The following is a 19,258-nucleotide window of genomic DNA, read 5'->3' as shown; positions in this document are numbered from 1 at the left end:
TCCTCAGCGGTGCTAAATTTGAAAAAAAACAGAACCTAGTCTAGGAAGAAAGGAGAATGTTTCTGGGGTGCCCTGTATGGCTGCTGGTATCTGTGCCCAGGGAGGGGTACAAACTGTGTAGGGGATGAAGGAAAGGTTGTGCTCAGGGGAGAGGATGGTAGAAGCTGCTGTCTTGGTCCAGGGGAGGAGGGGGGTTTAGGGTAGTAAAAGCTGCTATCTGGGTTGAGGGTAAAGAGAAAGGAGGGGTACGAGGATCTGAAAATATGATTGATGATACTGGATGCTGTTTGTTTTCAGCAATTTATTTTTATTACTGGATTATATCATGTGAATGTTGGTCATACGCAAGTGTGTATAGTGTGAATTTGGGCTCAATCCTGGTGGCAGAATGTGAATTTTAGCCCAATTCTGATTGCATAATGTGCATTTGGATCATTCCGTGTGAATTTTGGCTCATTCAGTGTGGCATAATGTCTAAAAGGCAAGTAAAATGTCGCATAATGTGTATATGGTGTGGTACACTACACTCAAGGACACCCTCGTTTTAAGTGGCCACCGCCCCCTTTTCCTGAGTGTGGCCCTCGAATATTTACTGTAAGTGTGAAGTGGCCCCAGGTGAAATAATTGCCTACCCCTTATGTAGTCCCGGTCTCCAAAAATGTTGCAAAAGCTGTTTGAATTTGCGGATTGTTAGCATAATCATTCTAAAAGGAGCCCATACACGCTCCGTTCTGTGCTCCGTCCGTTCTGTACTATGAGTTGCGGGCTCCCACGCATCTTATAGTACAGTACAAAAAGTATGTGCTGCACATACGATGTAAAGCTAGTACAAAAAGTATCGCATCACATGCACAATGCATGCGATGCAATACAATGTGTACTTTAAAAGTACAGAACGGACGCCCAGAACGGAGCGTGTATGGGCTCCTTAATTGTGAAACTTTTTGTGCACTAGGGGGCACAGGGAGCTACACTGGGTGTAGGCTGGTCAAGACTGAGTAAGGGCACCAAAGAGTTACAAAATTCATCCCAGCAGCCTTCAGTCTCCCACCACACACACCTCCGCTAAAGCCCACCAGTTGTTTCTTTGGTGCTGGCAGAAGCTGGGCACTTTTTGGATGGGGAGCAGATTACAACCGCGGTTACCAGTTTTTTTTTTTTTTTTTTAACTGAATATTTTTATTAAGGACATTTTTCGTTACAACTTATGCAGAGTGGAATTAGCACAGGGACAATAATGCACATTCATCGTCTCTGCATTCAACACATATATATATATGTTATTTTTTTTTTTTTTTAACTAAGTAACTTTGAGTCATCTATTGGATGCCAGTATAGTTATTCCAACGCTCACCCCTTGCAGTGGCAGGATAGGCAACCAAGTGCTTGCAAGTAAGACTGACACACTGACTACAGATTGCTGCGACGATCTATTCCAAGACCACAAGGCACAGGACACTGTGCTTAGTCAGTGGACCACCAGGGCATAAACAACAGGAACAAAGCCAGCATTAGTGGGAGGCTTAGGCTCTGCTCCCCGTACCTTACTCTTGAAGCCTGGTCTCATTCCTGTTACTGCATAGCTGGACTGTTGAGTATTTTTTTTTTGGTGCATTAAGAGTATCTGTGTGCCTGCTGAGTGTGTTGATATTAACAGCTGTTAAACACTTATAGAAACAACCTTGGGTTGATGTCTACCATGTGTAGATATAGATATAGATATATATATATCTATATCTATCTCAGCTACTCCACTAACTGCTATGGGTAAGCTTACTCTTTCACTATTCTGCTGTTACAGTATGTGAGGTATATGTGTATGTGAGGAATATATTGTACCTTGTTTACATGTCTTCTAGGGGCAAAGCTAGCAAGGAGGTCACGCCTCCAGTGCCTTGTACTTGCAGAGTCTGTGTCAATATTATCTCCCCACAGGACCCTGATAATGATGGCCTGTGTGTCAGTTGCTTCACCGCTCCGACACAGGAGACGCCTTCAGTCGAGACAGCTTCACAGAATCCAGTTTGGGCGTCGACATTGACACAGGTAATGAGCTTGTAGATCACCTGTCAGCCCCCAAAGCTAACTGGATGCATAAAGTTTGTGCCACTTCTCATCAGACTGCCCAGGTTCCTATAGCAGAACCGCCATGGATGCAGTATTTTACTCAGGCTATGCTGGGCTCATCACAGATGTTTGTTTCTGTGCAACAGCTCCTAGACAAGGATAAGATATCCAAGTGCAGAGTTTCTGCTAGCAAAAGGTCTACCCCAATAACGGAGGGAGAATCTGAGTGTTTCAGAACATGAAGGTACTGGGTTAGTTTAACTTGGACTTTCTATTTTCTTTACTGATGTTGAGGTACTTGTTAGGGCAGTCAGATCTGTGCTAAAAAAGGACGATACTGACCAGTCCTACAAAGACAAGCCTCCATTATTTAAAAGCCAAAAGAAGTCAATTCAGTTTCCTTTCTCTGCTCAGTTAGAGGACCTTCTGGAAGTAGTGTGGTCTCTGTCCACTACATTTTCAAATATCTAAACATCAAGCCGCTTTTTAACCATTACTCTCTAAGGAGCGTGCTAAGTAGGAATCGTGGACACCTATGTAGCAAAAATAATCAGATGTTCAGTCCTTCCTATACCGTGTACGTGTTCCCTTAAAAGACCCTACAGGTAGGAAGTTGGACAATTTGCTTAAAATGGCATATTCTCACACAGGATCTATTGCTCGCCCAGCCTTGGCATCTGCCTGGGTTGCTAAGGAGCGCTGGACAGAAAAGCTGCAGCTGTGACAGCTGAGAAGTGCCCATAGACATGGGAGTCTTGACCTCTAAAGTGTTGGCAGCAACCATAGTGGCCACAAGGGCTCTTTGGCTTTGATCCTGGCTTGCCAATTCTAAAAAGGCACTCCTGTTTGCTGGAGATATTCTTTTCAGACAGGGACGTGATAAAATAGTCTCAACCATAGCTGCATTCCGACCTTTTGGCAGATCCATCCAGAACAAAAACTACTGTTTTGTTCCTTTCACACAGAGTAGAGCTTAAGGGTCAGGCATCCTCTTTGTACCAGGACTCCTCCAAGGGCGCAAAGCCCCGAGCTAAGCACTCATGGACGGCCGCCTTCTGCTGTTTGTACCATTATGGATAGAAACCACGTTGGATGCGTGCTTCAGATACGTTGTGTCACAGGTGTAAATGCCCTGACCTTCTGGAAACGTCTGTGTCCACAGTTATTTTCCATAAGGTCCCTGCCCCCTTGTCCAAGAGGGGACAGGGGTTTATTTAAAACGGTCTTCTACAGAAATGGGATGGGTTCTAACATCCCATCACCAACCTCAAAACATTTAAACAGGTTTCTGTGGATTTCCAGGTTCTGCATGGAGTCCCATCATTCTATTGTTCTGGCCATGGAACGTAGGGACCATGGCGTTCCTTGACATTCAGGATGCATATCTGCATGTCCTCATTTGTGCCAGCCACCAATAGTTACTCAGATTTTCTGTTCGACAAGACCATTATAAGTTTTAGGTCTTACCATTTGTCTTGTCAACTGCACCTTGGCTATTTTTCAAAATAATGGCAGTATGCCTGTGTTGCGGAAGTGTCCTGATTTTACCTTATTTTGATGACCTCCCACTCATGGCACAGTCCTAGGAGACGTTAAAAAAGCCATACAGTAGGCCACCTTCAGTCACATGGCTGGAAGATAAATTGTTGCAAATCTTTAATGTCTTCACAAGAAATGTTGCAGTTTTTGTGAGCCTTGATCAGCTCTCGGCAACAGAGCATCTACCTCCGACGGGAAGCGTTTTGTAGCCCTGCAAGCCAAGCTTTCTCCGGCACTGCACACCTGCTTGCATGACTATTTTTAGTTCCATGGTGGCCTTCGATACGGTGGAGCACGCAGTTTCACTCACGGCCTCTTCCTTATCATTGTACCTGGTATGTTCTGTACTCCCTAAAAATGTGGCTTCCAGTCCAATCTTCTGGTCCCTTTTGAATTCAAAATTACATAATGCTAACCACGGATGCCAGCCTTCGTGAATGGAGTGCGGTCTCACAATATCACATGCTCCAGAGATGCTAGATGGTGCATGTAAGCAAGCTTCCAATCCATATCTTGGAGCTCAGGGCAATATATAGAGCTCTGTGTTGTATGACAAAATATAGTCATACAACACAGCTGCTGTTGCCAACATTGCATTCTGGAGGTCCTCAATTGGAAAGCGGGACTTCCTATGTATGACAGGAAGTGCTTTTAGTAAATGGACTCTACCATCTGAAATACCAGTCAGTCCATCAGTGGGGACTCCTTCCTTGTATGCCTTAATTGTTCTGTGGGAGTTTACACTAGTTTGACTTTCCTCCAGTCTCAATGATGCTATGGATTCTTCACAAGTCCGAGCTAGCCCCAGGATTGACCACAGCGGGGGTCGTACACAGATCTGCAGTTTCTTCATTAACATTCCACTGCGTCTTCCGCGGAGGCCGGTTCTACTTACCTTACCTTCATCCAGACCTCTACAAAATGGCTGTTGAGACATAACTCGTCAAGGAAAAAGTATTTTCTGATAGTCATCTCTACCATGCTAAAAGCTAGAAAGCAATCTTCCGCAAGGATTTATCATGGGGTTTGGAGAACTTTCTATGCCTGGTGTTCAGAAAGGCGGCATAATCCATGGTCTTTCCTGGCTCCTTACAATACCATACAAAAAAACAATGAATCCCTGGGTGCTTATTGTCAGGTGATTCTTTCCTTCCAGGGTGTAAAACTCAATAGGAAAAAAAATATACAATAGTGTAATACTGCAATACTGTATTTTAGGAAGAGGACAAATCCCTCAAGTCATAAGGTAATTCTGACTCATACCAGATAAATAGGTCTACATAGGGGTAGACAAACTTGCTTATGGGGGAGACATTTCAGTCACCACCGATTCCCTTTGCAACACATCCAATACTCCAATTTTCTCAGTGTATGGGTTTTCTAACACACTAATATCTTAAAGAATTGCCCCTCCAGACATAGATCTGCTCCACAGCTTTGTCCTATCTAAGGCAGCTCACAAATTCGCATTGCCACTACCAATTAGTGACTTTCAGTCCCATCAGAAGTGACGGTACTTGTTTCCTAGAACGGCCACAACGATTTAGATCGTTGTGGTCGTAAGATAAAAAATCGGATCGATCGCATGCGATGCGACCGATCCGACCGACCGATTTTTCACCCGATTTTTTTTTTTTTTTCACCTGATTATTTTTAATTGCCCCCCCAAATGTTACTTAGTGGGCTAGACCCCACGATAGACGTCAACCCGAAGCGTGGCGAGCGCAGCGAGCCCGCGAGGGTCGGCGGTGCGCGTCCTCCGACCTTTTCATTCCCCTACTATCCACTAGGGCGTGGAGTGAGAATAGAATAGTGTGGCGAGCGCAGCGAGCCACCGAGCCCGAAGCGTGGCGAGCGCAGCGAGCCCCGCGAGGGGACGCGTATAACTTCACAGGTATACGCGTCCCCTCGCGGGGCTCGCTGCGCTCGCCACGCTTCGGGCTCGGTGGCTCGCTGCGCTCGCCACACTATTCTATTCTCACTCCACGCCCTAGTGGATAGTAGGGGAATGAAAAGGTCGTAGGACGCAAACCGCCGCCCCTCGCGGGCTCGCTGCGCTCGCCACGCTTCGGGTTGACGTCTATCGTGGGGTCATGGCGGGCACATAAAAAATGTGAAATGGGTCATATTGGCCCATTTCACCTTTTTTATCATTTTTCCCTATGTCAGATGGACTTAATCAAGTCCATCTCATTTTGTGCCATTATAATGGCACAAGACCGACAAGATCCTCCCGATTTCAATGTTAAAAGATTTTTTAACATTGAAGTCTATGGAAAAATCGGGTCAATCGGTCGGTCGCATCGCGGCCGATTTTAATTGGTCGCGACCGACCGATTGACCCGATTTCTGTCAATCAAAGGGAAAAAATTGTAAAAAATCGGCCACATCGTGAGGATCGTGTCCCTTAATTAAGAGCCACGATCACTCACGATTGTGGCCGTTCTAGGAAACAAGTACCGAAGTGACGTTTGCGGGTCACAGGCCAGACTTCCGGTTGCGTATCAGCGAGAATTTCATCCAGAATTCTGTACCAAAGTATGATGGCCAATTTGTAGAAAGCTATTCTTTATGTAGATGTAAACAGATGATTGATTTGCCTTAAATAATACAACCAGAATTTTTTTTCTGAAGGATAAAAATAAAAAATGAATTAAAAACACATAAAATGTAAAAATTCATAAAAACCAGGTGACCTCAAAATCTTTATTCCAGGGATATTGGGATTAACGTTTGGTATTCAAAAATTGTGATAATTTCCCCTCTGGCTAATTTTATGAAGAACATAAGTTTTTTTATACAGAAATATTGCATTGGTGATGAATTTTAAAATGTGAAGAAAGTGCATGTGTCTTCATGGGATTGGTACTAAATCCCAGCGGTCTAAATCCCAGCGGTCTAAATCCCAACGCTGAAATCCTGACAAGGGGGGATGTGGATCGCCCTCCCTTGCGGGCTCGCTGAGCTTGCCACGCAGCAGGCCTGGTGCCTCGCTACCCTCGGCACACTAATTTATTCTCCCTCTATGGGTGTCGTGGACACCCATAGAGGGAGAAAGTGTCGGGATTTTGACCTAACTGCATCCCATCTCCATCCCTTTGCGGATGTTTCAAATATGTTCCCCTATCTGTACTTTAAAGGGCCTACTCGTTCTCTCAATATAACATTTTCTACATGTACACTCTATTGCTTATACCACATTTGAGGAGATACAAGTTACAAAACCATTAAAGGGACAACTTTAGGACATCAGAGTGTATCTTCCTGTACCTCCTAGTAGGAAAAAGAGAATATAACCAGGAAAGATCATAAATTCTATTTTCTTTGAGTCCATAGGGGGCACAGGATACCCTCCTTGATGCATCTCAATTGTATTGTTCCTATATTAGTGTGTGTCTAACCATTCTCTGGTGAAGTAGTGTGTGTGTGTGTGTGTGTGTGTGTGTGTGATGGTCATTCTCCTTCCTTGTACCTGCTGGAAACTTGCTAACTAATCTGGTAGGCATTTGCTGAGGGGTGGGTTATAGGGGAGAAGGGGACTGATGGGAAGAAGTCTTTAACTTTTTGGTGCACAGACTCATGATCAGCCTATACCCTCTGCCCCCTATGGACTCAAAAGAAAAGGATATAACCAGGTAAGGCCATAAACCCCATTTTTTCTTCCATAATGGACACATGATTTAGACACTGGGTCAAAGTGGTGGAGCTTAGCGTATGGGCATGAAATAGTAGTCCTTTCACCTAGCAGCTCAGACTCCCTATACCCAAGCCTTGGGCATCCAGTTTAATTTGCATTTACTGGGGCTGCTATTAGGCAGCCTAAATTAAGTACTCTAAGTCCAGTGTGAGAGCACTATATAAAACAAAAAAAAATATTTCTATTTTTATACCGGTATTTTGCATCTGTTGACACCCTTGCAGTCCCAGCACTAGCCACTAGCAGTCTTAGGCAGATGCTATGGGTGCAGACAGCGGGCCTCCTATCAGATCCCCATTGTGTCTATCACTGATGGTGAGGGAGACCAGACAATGGACACTACTATAAGTGGCCATTGCCCTGTGTCCATGACAGAAGGGGGTGGCAAGCTTTCATGTTAGCCCCTCTGCCTTCTCTTTGTATGTTCCCTCACTGCAGGTATCCACCCCCAGGGCTCACTCCTATCTCTACTCCCTCATAGAAATGCTGATCAGCAATTTTATGCACTGCCTGCCACATCACATCTTTAGAGAGAAAACGCATTCCGGAGACAAGACCTACTGGTTTTTGCCAAGTCACTAGACAGGCTAATAGATGTACCATAAGATTGATGTAATCTTTTACAGTCTCATGCGTGGATCATGAACTGGTGAAAATCCACCTGGTCTCAGGAGATGGCACATTTAGGAGTTTTCCTGGATTATATACCATTTCGGGGCGTATTATATATACTTTGGCTGACAATGTCGGCACTCCCAGAAACAGTTGAATATTTTTACCCTGGTGCCCTCCTAATAGAACTCACTTTCCACTATATCTTGCTTGAGGCGGCACTTCGATAATAGACGAATAAACACCAAACACGTTCTGTTCTCCATTTCAATCCAATTTTTTTTATAAAGAACACAAAACCTTGAGTGTCACTCCCCCAAATCTGGGGCAGGGTTGTCGTCTCGATAATCTGACATCATTCTGCTACTTCCAAAACATGGAATTATTATCCCTCATCTGTATCATCAAGCTGTCTGCGTACATCGTAGCTATACATAAATCTACACATACTTATGCATCATGTTCTGTATGAAATACACATCACAAAATAAACAAACATAACTTTTCTCTACATAGAGCCCATAAACCTCGTCTCGGGGTCGCCAAGTGCCTTGTACAATCTTCCTTATAACCGATTTAGTGTGTAGTTGACAGATATAACTAACTTAAGGCCCCCATACACTAGCCGATTTTGGTCAGATTTCAGTCGGATCTGGCCGAAATCGGACCAAAATCGGCTAGTTTTGATGTCCCCTCAGATCCGATGCGCGGTCCCGTGCGCATCGGATCTGCGTCGGGTGGTCGGATCTGCTGCACGTCCGACCACCCGACTTGAGACCTAGTGGGGCGGCGCGGCGGTAGAGGGAGCAGTTGGGGCTGGGGACGCTGCGGGGGACACAGGCGGCATAGAGCCGGGCAGGGGGAGCTGGCGGGAGCTGTCAGTACGGAATAAAAAAAAAAAGCCCATACAATGAATGGGCGGCCTGTGATTGGCTGAGCGCTCTCTCAGCCAGTCAGCAATTGGCTGAGAGAGCGCTCAGCCAATCACAGGCTGCCCATTCATTGTATAGGCTTTTTTTTTCTAGCACTGACAGCTCCTGGCTCTATGCCGCCTGTGTCCCCCGCAGCGTCCCCAGCCCCCCTGCTCCCACCAGCAGCCCTGCTCTGTAGCCCCCCGGGTTTTTTACATGTGATAAATCGAGACGATTTATCACATGTAAAAAATGGCACATCAAGTGCCAATCTAATCAAGCTCCCCCGGGGAGCAGCCGGGAAAGCTCAGGGGGAAGTCGGGGGCGACTTGTCCTAAGGACAAGTCGCCCTAGTGTATGGGGGCCTTTACAATAACGTCTCCTTCCTTGATTTGTCTGGCTTATGTGGCCAATTCCATTTACTGGAGGAGACCATGTGTATTCACTAAACGGTTATGGAATCTGATCATTTATCTGAATAAATTGCTATCTCAGACATGAAATCTGTGTACAAGCAGCTTCCATTCACTAGGTGGAAAGTGTTGATGTGTGCCGATATTGCAACAAAGTATTGATCAATCATAGATAAGTAAGTTGCTAATGCAGTTTCAGTCAGCAATTTCCTAAATATTAACCCTAGCTGGTAGGTCACTGAGGGTGCAGTACTGACAATGTTAATGCTTCGGTGTGCAAAATGGTTTTTAACCCTTTATTACCAGGGGAGATGTAACTTAATCGAAAATGTCAGTAGATCTATGACAAACTTGCAAATGTACATTACAATTAGATCCCAGACTTTTTATTTTATACGATTAGTCAGACAGTCAATATAATACGCCTGATGGTTTTCACAACAGCCACCTGCAGTGTGCTGCGTGGAGTGCTCTATTGTACATTGGCCCTTATTCTGAGTGTTCGGTCGGATGGGCGATGTATTGTGTTTGCGCATGTGCAGAGGCGTTTCTGTGCATGTGCGTACGCTGTGCACGTTTGAATATGGCGTGAATTCCGTACAGAAAACGATCGGTTGGAACAATCCGAGTACGGGGTGGACAGGGGTGTGAAGGGCTGTTTGGGCTCATTACCATATGCGTACGCCCCGCGTTTCATGGGCGTTCCCATGAAACCACTGGGCGTACGTATGGTAATCCGGCCGTGACGCACGTGTGGGGGGTGGACAGCTGACATAGCCGGATGCCGCCTATATCCCCGCTTTCGCATGGAGAAAAGTCCAAATGGTCTGGAGCACTCGGAGCTGTCTGACCACTTGGTCCATCATTTGATGGTCGGCGACCATCGGAGGATGGAGGAGGTTCCCACAGATGGGGGACTTGTTCATTTGAAACATCCACTTGTGGTCCGTTCGCTCGGCGTCTTACCGCATTCGGACGGTGTGAGTGATCCATACGGTAGGCGGGGCTAAGAACACTCGGTGGCTTTCTGAAAATACGCATCTGTCTGAGTCAACTAGAAAAAGGGCCTTTTGTTAGAACACTTTAAAGAGGTCCTTGCATTATCTATGCTACAGTTGAATAGACTGATCTATCTTACAAATTGTACTGCCAGTCCTGTAATTGCAGCAACCATTCAATTATGATCAGTGTCTTTTAAATGTAAGAGGAGGAGATAAGTGGTACGGTATAACTTATTTAGCGTGCACTTTATGCATGGTACCAAATCAGTGCAGTCATAAGCTCATTCGCCCTGCCAGGAGGACAGTGAGTAATGGTGCTATTGGCTGATTAATGGTATTGGTGCTGTCCGTACTCTGTTAGTATACAGTAATCTCCAACGGGTGTCCTGCTGCCGTTAATTGCACAAATCTATGAGGCTACATTAGCTGGATGATCAGCTGGGCACACACAGTCTTACACAAAATTGTAACAGAGTCCTTGGAAAGACTAAAGCAGCCCATACACGCTGCGATGCCAGGCTGTGCGTTCTGTGCTTTGAGGTCCTCCCGCGGCACCTCATCGCACAGTACAAAAAGTATGTCCTTGCACATACTTTTTGTACTTAGTTTTCATTGCATTGCGTGCACAGGCAATGTGATCCCTGCTATTGAAGCCCACAACGCACGCCCGCATCGGGACGTGTATTGGCTGCTTAAGGTAACGACACAGACATACTGTAAAGTGGGTGAGGCAGCACATGGAAGACGCCGCACGGCTTGTAACAGCCAGCCGGCATACGCTTCACAGACCTAGATTCCTTGGTGCACCACACCGTGACAAACTATACTTCTTGCTATCTTGCTATCTCCACATTGGTTATGTAAAACATGCAAAAGAAAATGATTAATTCAAACCTTTACTGGGCCAATGCATTCAATTCATGTATCCAGAATGTTTCTAATTGTAACAAATCACTTTCTTTTAGAAGCCAGTACATGATCTAAAAATTTGTACCTTACTGTGGCTAGCTCATGTTTGGCTTTGACAAAATGTTGAGCCACAGGCTGATCGACTGCTTTGCCATCTAATGGCTGAGCAATTTTTATTAGTTGCACTTTTAAAGGGATGCAGTCAATTTCCTGGCGGTCGGAATCCCAGCGTTCAGAATCCCGACCGCCAAAATCCCGAAACTTTCTCCCTCCGTGGGTGTCCACGACACCCATAGAGGGAGAATAAATGCGCGGCACCGGGCCCGCAAGGGGGGGGGGGGGGGGCGCTCCACGTCGTCAGGGATTTCGGCGGCCAGGATTCCAGCGTCAGGAATTTGAACGCCGGGATTCCATACCGAATCCCTTTTAAAGAGAGCAAGTTTTGCCTATGTATATGCAGCTACAAGGGCATGAGATCATATACATTACATAGAGGGAAGAGTAAGTTAAAACATATTTAATGGAATACTTCTTTCTGGACCTAGGATGTACAAAATACTGACCGATATCCATATGACTACATGTTGCACACCTTGTGCATGGATAACATCCTGGCTTTCTACTTAAAAAATTCATTGGACCACTTTTGTCAATATCAGATACATCGTTGTGCATCAACAGGTTGATCATCGATTTGGATGAACATAAGGGTTTGATCCCCAAATCATTGTTAATTAAGCGCCAATACTTTTTAGCTGTATATGTAGTGCTGATGGTGTTATATTAATTTATTTGCTTTGGGATGAGGACTAGTAGCATCACATTACAATCAATAGGCTTGTGGAACAATTTTGTCTGAAATCTTTCCCCACACCATCTAATGTTTACGTCCAGGTAGTTAATGGATTCATGACTACATTCAAATGTAAATTTGATCTCATTATGCATTTAGTTTATGTCAAACATAATCTCACTTAAATCAGACTCAAACCCTTTCCATAGAACAATGGAAAGTCTATATACTAAAAAAAACGAATGGGGTGCAAATGCAAGTTTTTCAAGAAACTATTTTTTCTCCATTTCAAACATGAATATATTGGCCACCGAAAGGTGCGACGGGTGATCTGATCACGGGTAGGTAAAAGTTATCAAAGAAGTAGTCGTTTTGCGTGAGGGTCTTCTCAAATAACTCTAAATACATTTGGACGGAATGGGATCATTCGTCAGACTGCATTTAGGTCTACAGTCATTAGGTCTACCCCACTAGGTCGACTGGCAGGAAGGTCGACCTGACTTAAGGTCAACATGGGCCAAGGTCGACATGACTTAAGGTCGAATTTGCACAAAGGTCGACATGAGGAAGGTCGACTGGTCATAAGGTCGACATGGGTTTTTCACTGTTTTTTGATCCGAATGTCGACACAGTCGACATGGACACAGTTGGCAATGAGAATCGGACGCTCGCTATGCTTCGGCATATTTTATTTTATTCTCCCACCACGCCCTAGTGGATGGTAGGGCATGAAATACTGCCTGTCGGCACATGTCGGCTCAAAAAACAGTGAAAACCCATGTCGACCTTATGACCAGTCGACCTTCCTCATGGCGACCTTTATGCAAATTCGACCTTAAGTCATGTCGACCTTGGCCCATGTCGACCTTAAGTCAGGTCGACCTTCCTGCCAGTCGACCAAGTGTGGTAGACCTAATGACTGTAGACCTAAGTTCATTCTAATAGATGACCGCATCCCATTTGGACCGGAGGACCATTGTAATCATCTTGGTGGAAATAAAATTCAGTACACTGTCCAACCCCGCCTTTTGCAGTATGCTTGTGTACGACGACACAAAATATTCAGTACACTGTCCAACCCCGCCTTTTGCAGTATGCTTGTGTACGACGACACAAAATCGATTGTGCACAGTAGAAACCATTCCGGAAGATCGTTGAGGGAGAAAAGTTTTTCCAATAGCATATTGGTGTTTTTTAAAAAGGTGGGCTGTTTTTGAATTGTCAGTTGTACCAAAAAATCCAAATATTTAGACATGGAACTGTAAAGGGAGTCTCTGGTGTGGCCAGGAGGGGACACCAGGGGACTTATGTATTTTTGGGAGGGTATATAACAGAGGAATCCTGGGTTCTCTTGTTTCCACCTCTGACATGGTGGAGTATGCCAAGTTGTATTCCCATACATTACAGTTGGAGATTCAGGCTCAGTTGAAGAAGTCCCATCGGAGTCTAAATTTACAGACTATTGTTTTCTCTCAAGAAGTGCCTCACTTCCTCTTGTGGTTGCTCCACTTTGCATACCTGATAGTTTATTATTTACTATTTATTAACAGTTTCGTATATAGCGCATACATATTCCGTAGCGCTTGACAGAGTATAGTTGAACATCCGCATCAGTCCCTGCCCCAGTGGAGCTTACAATCTATGTTTCCTTAAACAATTGGGGAGAGAAAGAAGACTCTTTTTTTGGGGCACTCTTGTGATATGATGGTTATGTTCGATAAAACTTAGCTTTTATTTATTATGTTATTTAAAAAAGGGGGGCTGTGTATACTCGGACTCAAGGGAGCACCACCAACTGTATAATGTCTGTCCAATAAGGTACCTAGACATACATCTTAGTTGGTATCAGGCAACTCAAGCCGAACACCACTATGGGAGGCAAGGATCTCTCTTGGCCCTCCCATCCCTAGTGGGTATAACTTAGTGCGGGATCCAAACAAAACCACATCCCCAATCTATGTTTCCTACCACATGTACACACACAGACATTCTAGGGTTAATTTTGGTGGGAGCCAATTAACCTACCAGTATATTTTTGGATTGTGGGAGAAAACAAACACAAGTACAGGGAGAATATACAAACTCATTGTTCTCTGAGTCTTGGTATATACTAAACTAAGACCACACTACTGAGACGCTACTATACCTCCGGCGAACACAAACTGGTGACTAGAGGTTCAGATTTGTCTGACACCCACATAGAGGGGACACCCCATAATCCTTAGGATCCATATCCCGAATATTTGTGACCGTGATTAGCATAAACACGGCACTTGATACATGAGCTAAACAAATCTTTGATTTAAATCTAGGAGTACGTACTCAATACATCAGGGACTGTAGACCTTAAATCCAGCCCTTTAAGAGAATCAGCAGAACAGAAGAGGGTGTCGTGCTCATATATATATAATTGCAGAACCCACTGTTTGAAGCTATCTCTGTCTCACACGCCACGCTTCAACCACTTACTCTATTATTATAAGCCCAAACAGCAACCACTGCCTGCCACCTTATTTTTAGAGTGTGTCTAACCCACCCCTGTATGTTATATGGTTTTAAGATATTTCGCAGCCTTTTTAAATAAAGTTATTATAATAAAGGTTAAATTTTATTAGTTGGTCATAATTTTCTTTAAGGTGCACCCACCCAAAGGACACTCTTCTCTTTCTTCGTTTTTGTCCTAGTGTAAATGACAAATTTACGTGAGATATATCAAGCCATGGGTGAGATAGTTATGATTGGTGGACAGATATCCTATCCAACCTGTTGGACGGATCAGATCCATTACAGGTCTGGTGCCCAATGTCATGATAAGGGTTGTGGTACAGTGCACAAGAATGTGATAAATAAGCAATTTAAATATACATGAGAACACATACACTGGAAGCACCCACACGTGGTGAACAAGCCGGCGCATGCTTCGCAGTGCAGCTTTGTTAGGGCCTCGGAAGCCATTTAAATACCCATCACTTATTAGTTAATCTAATCGCTGTTGTCTAGAAGGAACGGAGCACGCCCTATTCTCTTGTTGTGTATAATATAGTGTTATGCCTAAGGGAATTTCATGGGAAAGGGCTGTTTTACTTTGCTCCATTCCTGTAAAATAAGGCACTGCTCAGTGTTAGTGACTGATTTTTCTGACCTGGTCAGTCACCCACAGTAAGGCAGTTCCATTGGGAGGTGTCCCCTCCCTCTGGGCTGCCTCTTTGGCTTCTATGGACTGCAGTCTAAGCAGCCCTTAGAACCTGGGATATGTGCATTCACCGGGACCACTGCCGGGCAGCTATGCAGCAGCCCCCCTCCTACAATCAGGTAGGAGCCTCTGCTTCTTTTAACATCAGTCTCTGAATCAGAGTTGGCTTAAGATGGAAATGTCTGAGAGGTTTAGGTACCACTGTACAAGATAAAGGAATATTTCTCTCAACTCATGAAATGGCTTTTGCAAACTTACATTTTTACGCCAGATTTAATATAAAAATTTAAAACTGCACTAATATTAAATACAGTCTGCTAGAAGCAAGCTGCTGCTTAAGCCTTTGAGGGCCAAGTGTATTTGCCAAAATTGGTGTGAAAATTGGCAAGCAAACATTTTTATGCATCATAATGGCCTGTAATGTTACCTTATATAGGAAATATATAAATTCAAGTAAAAAATGTTGTGTATGCGCATCTCTCAGATGTTGGTACTTAAAGGGTTAATTACAGTATATCCCCCAAATGCACCTTTTATAGATTACAGGGTACTAATTCAAAGTATTACAATCTGAACATCTTATTCCCACTTAGATCACAAAAGACGAACAACTATTTCAGGACATCATTAAATGTTACAGAAATCAACCTCAAGCACACAGTCATGTAAGTAAATATCATATCTTGGTTCATTTTCCATTGTCGCTTAGAACCATTTTAGGCCCAACAGCTAATTGAATTGATCCCTATCAGCTCACCCCATACCCACAAACTTTGCAGTATGGAGCTGCATTCTGGCTTCTGTAAAAGTGACGTGTACATACTCACCAGGTAGGTCTGTTGTGGCTAATAGTCATAAACAAAATGTGGTATAAATGTCAAAACTTGCCACTTTAAATCCATATACTTTACCTTTTTAGTCGGTACTTGTGAGTTATCCGGGCTGCCGATTTTTTCATCGCGCCCGAAATCGTGGGCATCGCGTCGGTCGTGGCCGTTATAAGGAGCCGCGACGCGATGTCCACGATTTCCCATAGACAGTAATGTTAAAAGACACGATGGACCCGATTTCCGACACGATTTCCCATAGACAGTAATGTTAAAAGACGCGATGGACCCGATTTCCCATAGACAGCAATGTTAAAATAAAATGACAATGTGAAATTGGCCAATATAGCCATTTCACATTGGATATGTTTTTAAAAAAAATGTTTCATGGCCCCCCACCACCGTTAACGCCACCCCGCTATTGACGCCAACCCGAAGCGTGGCGAGCGGCGGCGGTACGCGTCCTCCGACCTTTTCATGCCCTACTATCCACTAGGGCGTGGAGTGAGAATAGAATAGTGTGGCGAGCGCAGCGAGCCACCGAGCCCGAAGCGTGGCGAGCTGACGCGGACACCTTCACAGGTATCCGCGTGCCCTTGCGGGCTTCACAGGTGTCCGCGTCCGCTCGCCACGCTTCGGGCTCGGTGGCTCGCTGCGCTCACCACACTATTCTATTCTCACTCCACGCCCTAGTGGATAGTAGGGCATGAAAAGGTCGGAGGACACGTACCGCTGCGCTCGCCACGCTTCGGGTTGGCGTCAATAGCGGGGTGGCGTTAACGGTGGTGGGGGGCCATGAAACATTTTTTTTTAAAACATATTGGCCAATTTCACATTGTCATTTTATTTTAACATTGCTGTCTATGGGAAATCAGGTCCATCGCGTCTTTTAACATTACTGTCTATGGGAAATCGGGTCCATCGTGTCTTTTAACATTACTGTCTATGGGAAATCGTGGGCATCGCGTCGCGGCCCCTTATAACGGCCACGACCGACGCGATGCCCCCGATTTGGGGCTAAATCGCGGGCATCGCGTCGGTCGGGTGTCCTTAAGTTAACCAAACTTAAGGACAAAATCGGCAGCCCGGATAACTCACAAGTACCTTTTAGTCTATTGGTAATGGCACTTATAATTTTCTCTTTATTGGTTTCAGGTCTATAGAAGTGTGTTATTAAAAAGGATGCCTCAAGCTCAGGAAGATTGTGTTGGACCCAGCCAAGATGTGGAAATGGTTGATTGTGGTAAGAATGAAGGCATGAAAACAAAACTAAGGCTAATTGTCGTTTGACAAATTTGTTTTAAAATGTCATTGTTACAACAAAATTCTTAAAATTGTTTAGTGTATATGCCCTATATCGCTGGTGACATCTTCTGTACATGCAGCGCAATCTTAGGATACCATTCATGAAAGCATACTGCTGGTTTTAGGCAGTGATTTTTAATTTTTAAAGATTGCACAGTGTGTATGCAATATATAGTTTGTTCGAGAGTTCTAGGGAAACGGGACACAACATTGCATAGTTTGCGTGTCTTCCAGTGTGAACCCAGCTTTAGTTTAAAACACTGACCATGATTTGACTCTTGCCATATGTGGCTGTCTAAATAGATTTTTTTGGCTAAGAAACTAATTTAAAAGCAACCTGGTCTTCACTTTTTAAATTAATTGCTGCTTTAAATAATGATGTGCCCTGCAGATCTGGAGCTATTACATTTGGGGCCTGATTCTGGTTGACTCTGTATGCTGGGAGTGCCCGCCCTGGCGAAAAACCCGACTCTGCCGCCGTCCACCCCTGGCCCACCCTGTTCCCTGTGAACGGCTTAGCGACTATGCAAGTCGCCAAAGACATTTGCCAAGGAGACCTGCACATACGCATAAAACCATCAGAACGGGGGTGAATTTGGAATCCGAACAGATTAGAATGACCCCCTTGCTCCCAAGGGTTTCTTTGAGTCTGACATTTATTGATTTTACTTAGTAAATATGATTTTCCTAAACAGGTAATATATTGAGGCAGGCTCAATAGTCCTAGAGAAAGGACAACCACAATTTACTCCTCCACAAAGAGGATGTTTAGCCAAACCCAGGTACAATCTGCAGTGTATCTTGTGAGAGCTCATATATTAAGAGTCCATGGTAATTTACTTATTGTTTCTCATGATTTGTGTGTGCATGTTTGCTCAGATATGGCTTACTCCCAATGTCCATGCTGTAAATTGCTATACTGACTACAAAAAATGTGGAAACCGTCTGTCTCCGCTCCTGGAGATAGTGGTATGTGTGCCTTGCCCAGTACTTGAAGTATTTCTTATATTGTGTATTTTTTTTTTACTTTTTCAGACTCCAATGAGAGTCAGTCCTACTTAACTGCCAGAAATCCAGTGGAAAGAGGAGACTTGATAACATTTTATAACAACTTCTATATGGAACGTGTGAAATTATTTGCACTAAAATATGCAGTTACTGCTAATGAAAATTTGGTAAGTACTAAATTATTATATTTAATTTTCTATAAGTAAGCTATCAGCTTGGATCTGTGCACTAAACGGATTCTTATTTTTAGTCTGCAGCTCCACCACTGTCCCCGTTCCCAAGCATCAAACAACAAGTGGTCTCTCCCCGCCGTGTGTCCCAACAGCATTCCATTTATGTGTCTCCGCACAAGAATACCAATTGTCTCACGCCATGCACAACACTTCTATACAAGTTTAATGGAAGTCCTTCCAAAGTAAGTTTCTTTACAACCAGAATAGATTGAAAAGCCTTGTGAATAGATTTGCTAAGAAAGTGGTTTTGCGCAATACTCATATGTTGGCTTTTTTTCTTGGATAAACAGGTGGAGAATGATACATGTGTTTACATTAGGATCTCTGTATTGGGTTTTATTATAAAGTGAGGCTATTGGTATCTTTTAGCTAAAGCGAAACAGTGTCTCTTCCTTTTATATTAATATTTATATACTGTCCTAGATATAAATCTTGCCCTTTCTGTAACTGTTGCCTTAGCTTTATTAGGTGGTGTAATGGGCAGCATGTATGGGGGCAAAGCCACTCATCTGCTAGTATAACCAGCAGATGAACGGTTTTCCCGTTGATGTTGCAGGAGCGCGCAGCAGCGTCATCGCTGGGTCATACACACTGGGCCGCTCAAACATGCCGTTTCGAGCGACTTTCAGCTCAAAGTCGCCTAGTGTGTATGGGCCTTTAAATGCTGGTATCTTCTATTCCCATACAAATAATAATAGGAGTGTTATAATGGCAGCTCATATGGTGAACTTGGTTTAGTTTGTAACCCGT

The 19,258-nt window shown here is 44.2% G+C and overlaps 2 protein-coding genes across 13 annotated transcripts in view; one reads left to right on the top strand and one right to left on the bottom strand.

Annotated features, from left to right (window-relative positions):
* Positions 1 to 19,258, bottom strand: part of LOC146008408 (uncharacterized) — a 143,078-nt gene that overhangs the window by 21,150 nt on the left and 102,670 nt on the right. Inside the window, exon 4 of one of the 10 annotated variants that reach the window (XM_083147648.1) lies at positions 6,074 to 6,234. The exons of the other annotated variants lie outside the window; for them this stretch is intronic. Coding sequence (XP_083003774.1) covers positions 6,176 to 6,234 — 59 coding nt within the window. The 3' untranslated portion in view covers positions 6,074 to 6,175. Of the gene's footprint in view, positions 1 to 6,073; positions 6,235 to 19,258 lie in introns of those variants that run through there. 10 annotated transcript variants of the gene reach the window in all.
* Positions 1 to 19,258, top strand: part of RBL1 (RB transcriptional corepressor like 1) — a 75,211-nt gene that overhangs the window by 53,137 nt on the left and 2,816 nt on the right. For 2 of the 3 annotated variants that reach the window (XM_083147644.1, XM_083147643.1), the window contains exons 18-22: positions 1,936 to 2,046; positions 15,729 to 15,800; positions 17,118 to 17,205; positions 18,303 to 18,442; positions 18,526 to 18,690. In XM_083147644.1, the coding sequence (XP_083003770.1) occupies positions 1,936 to 2,046; positions 15,729 to 15,800; positions 17,118 to 17,205; positions 18,303 to 18,442; positions 18,526 to 18,690 (576 nt within the window). The remainder of the gene's footprint in view (positions 1 to 1,935; positions 2,047 to 15,728; positions 15,801 to 17,117; positions 17,206 to 18,302; positions 18,443 to 18,525; positions 18,691 to 19,258) is intronic. The other variant, XM_083147645.1, reaches the window with a different exon arrangement.

This window comes from Crinia signifera, chromosome 6, assembly GCF_055691185.1.
Source record: "Crinia signifera chromosome 6, ASM5569118v1, whole genome shotgun sequence".
Classification (NCBI taxonomy): Eukaryota; Metazoa; Chordata; class Amphibia; order Anura; family Myobatrachidae; genus Crinia; species Crinia signifera.
This window is presented reverse-complemented; position numbering and strand designations above follow the sequence as displayed.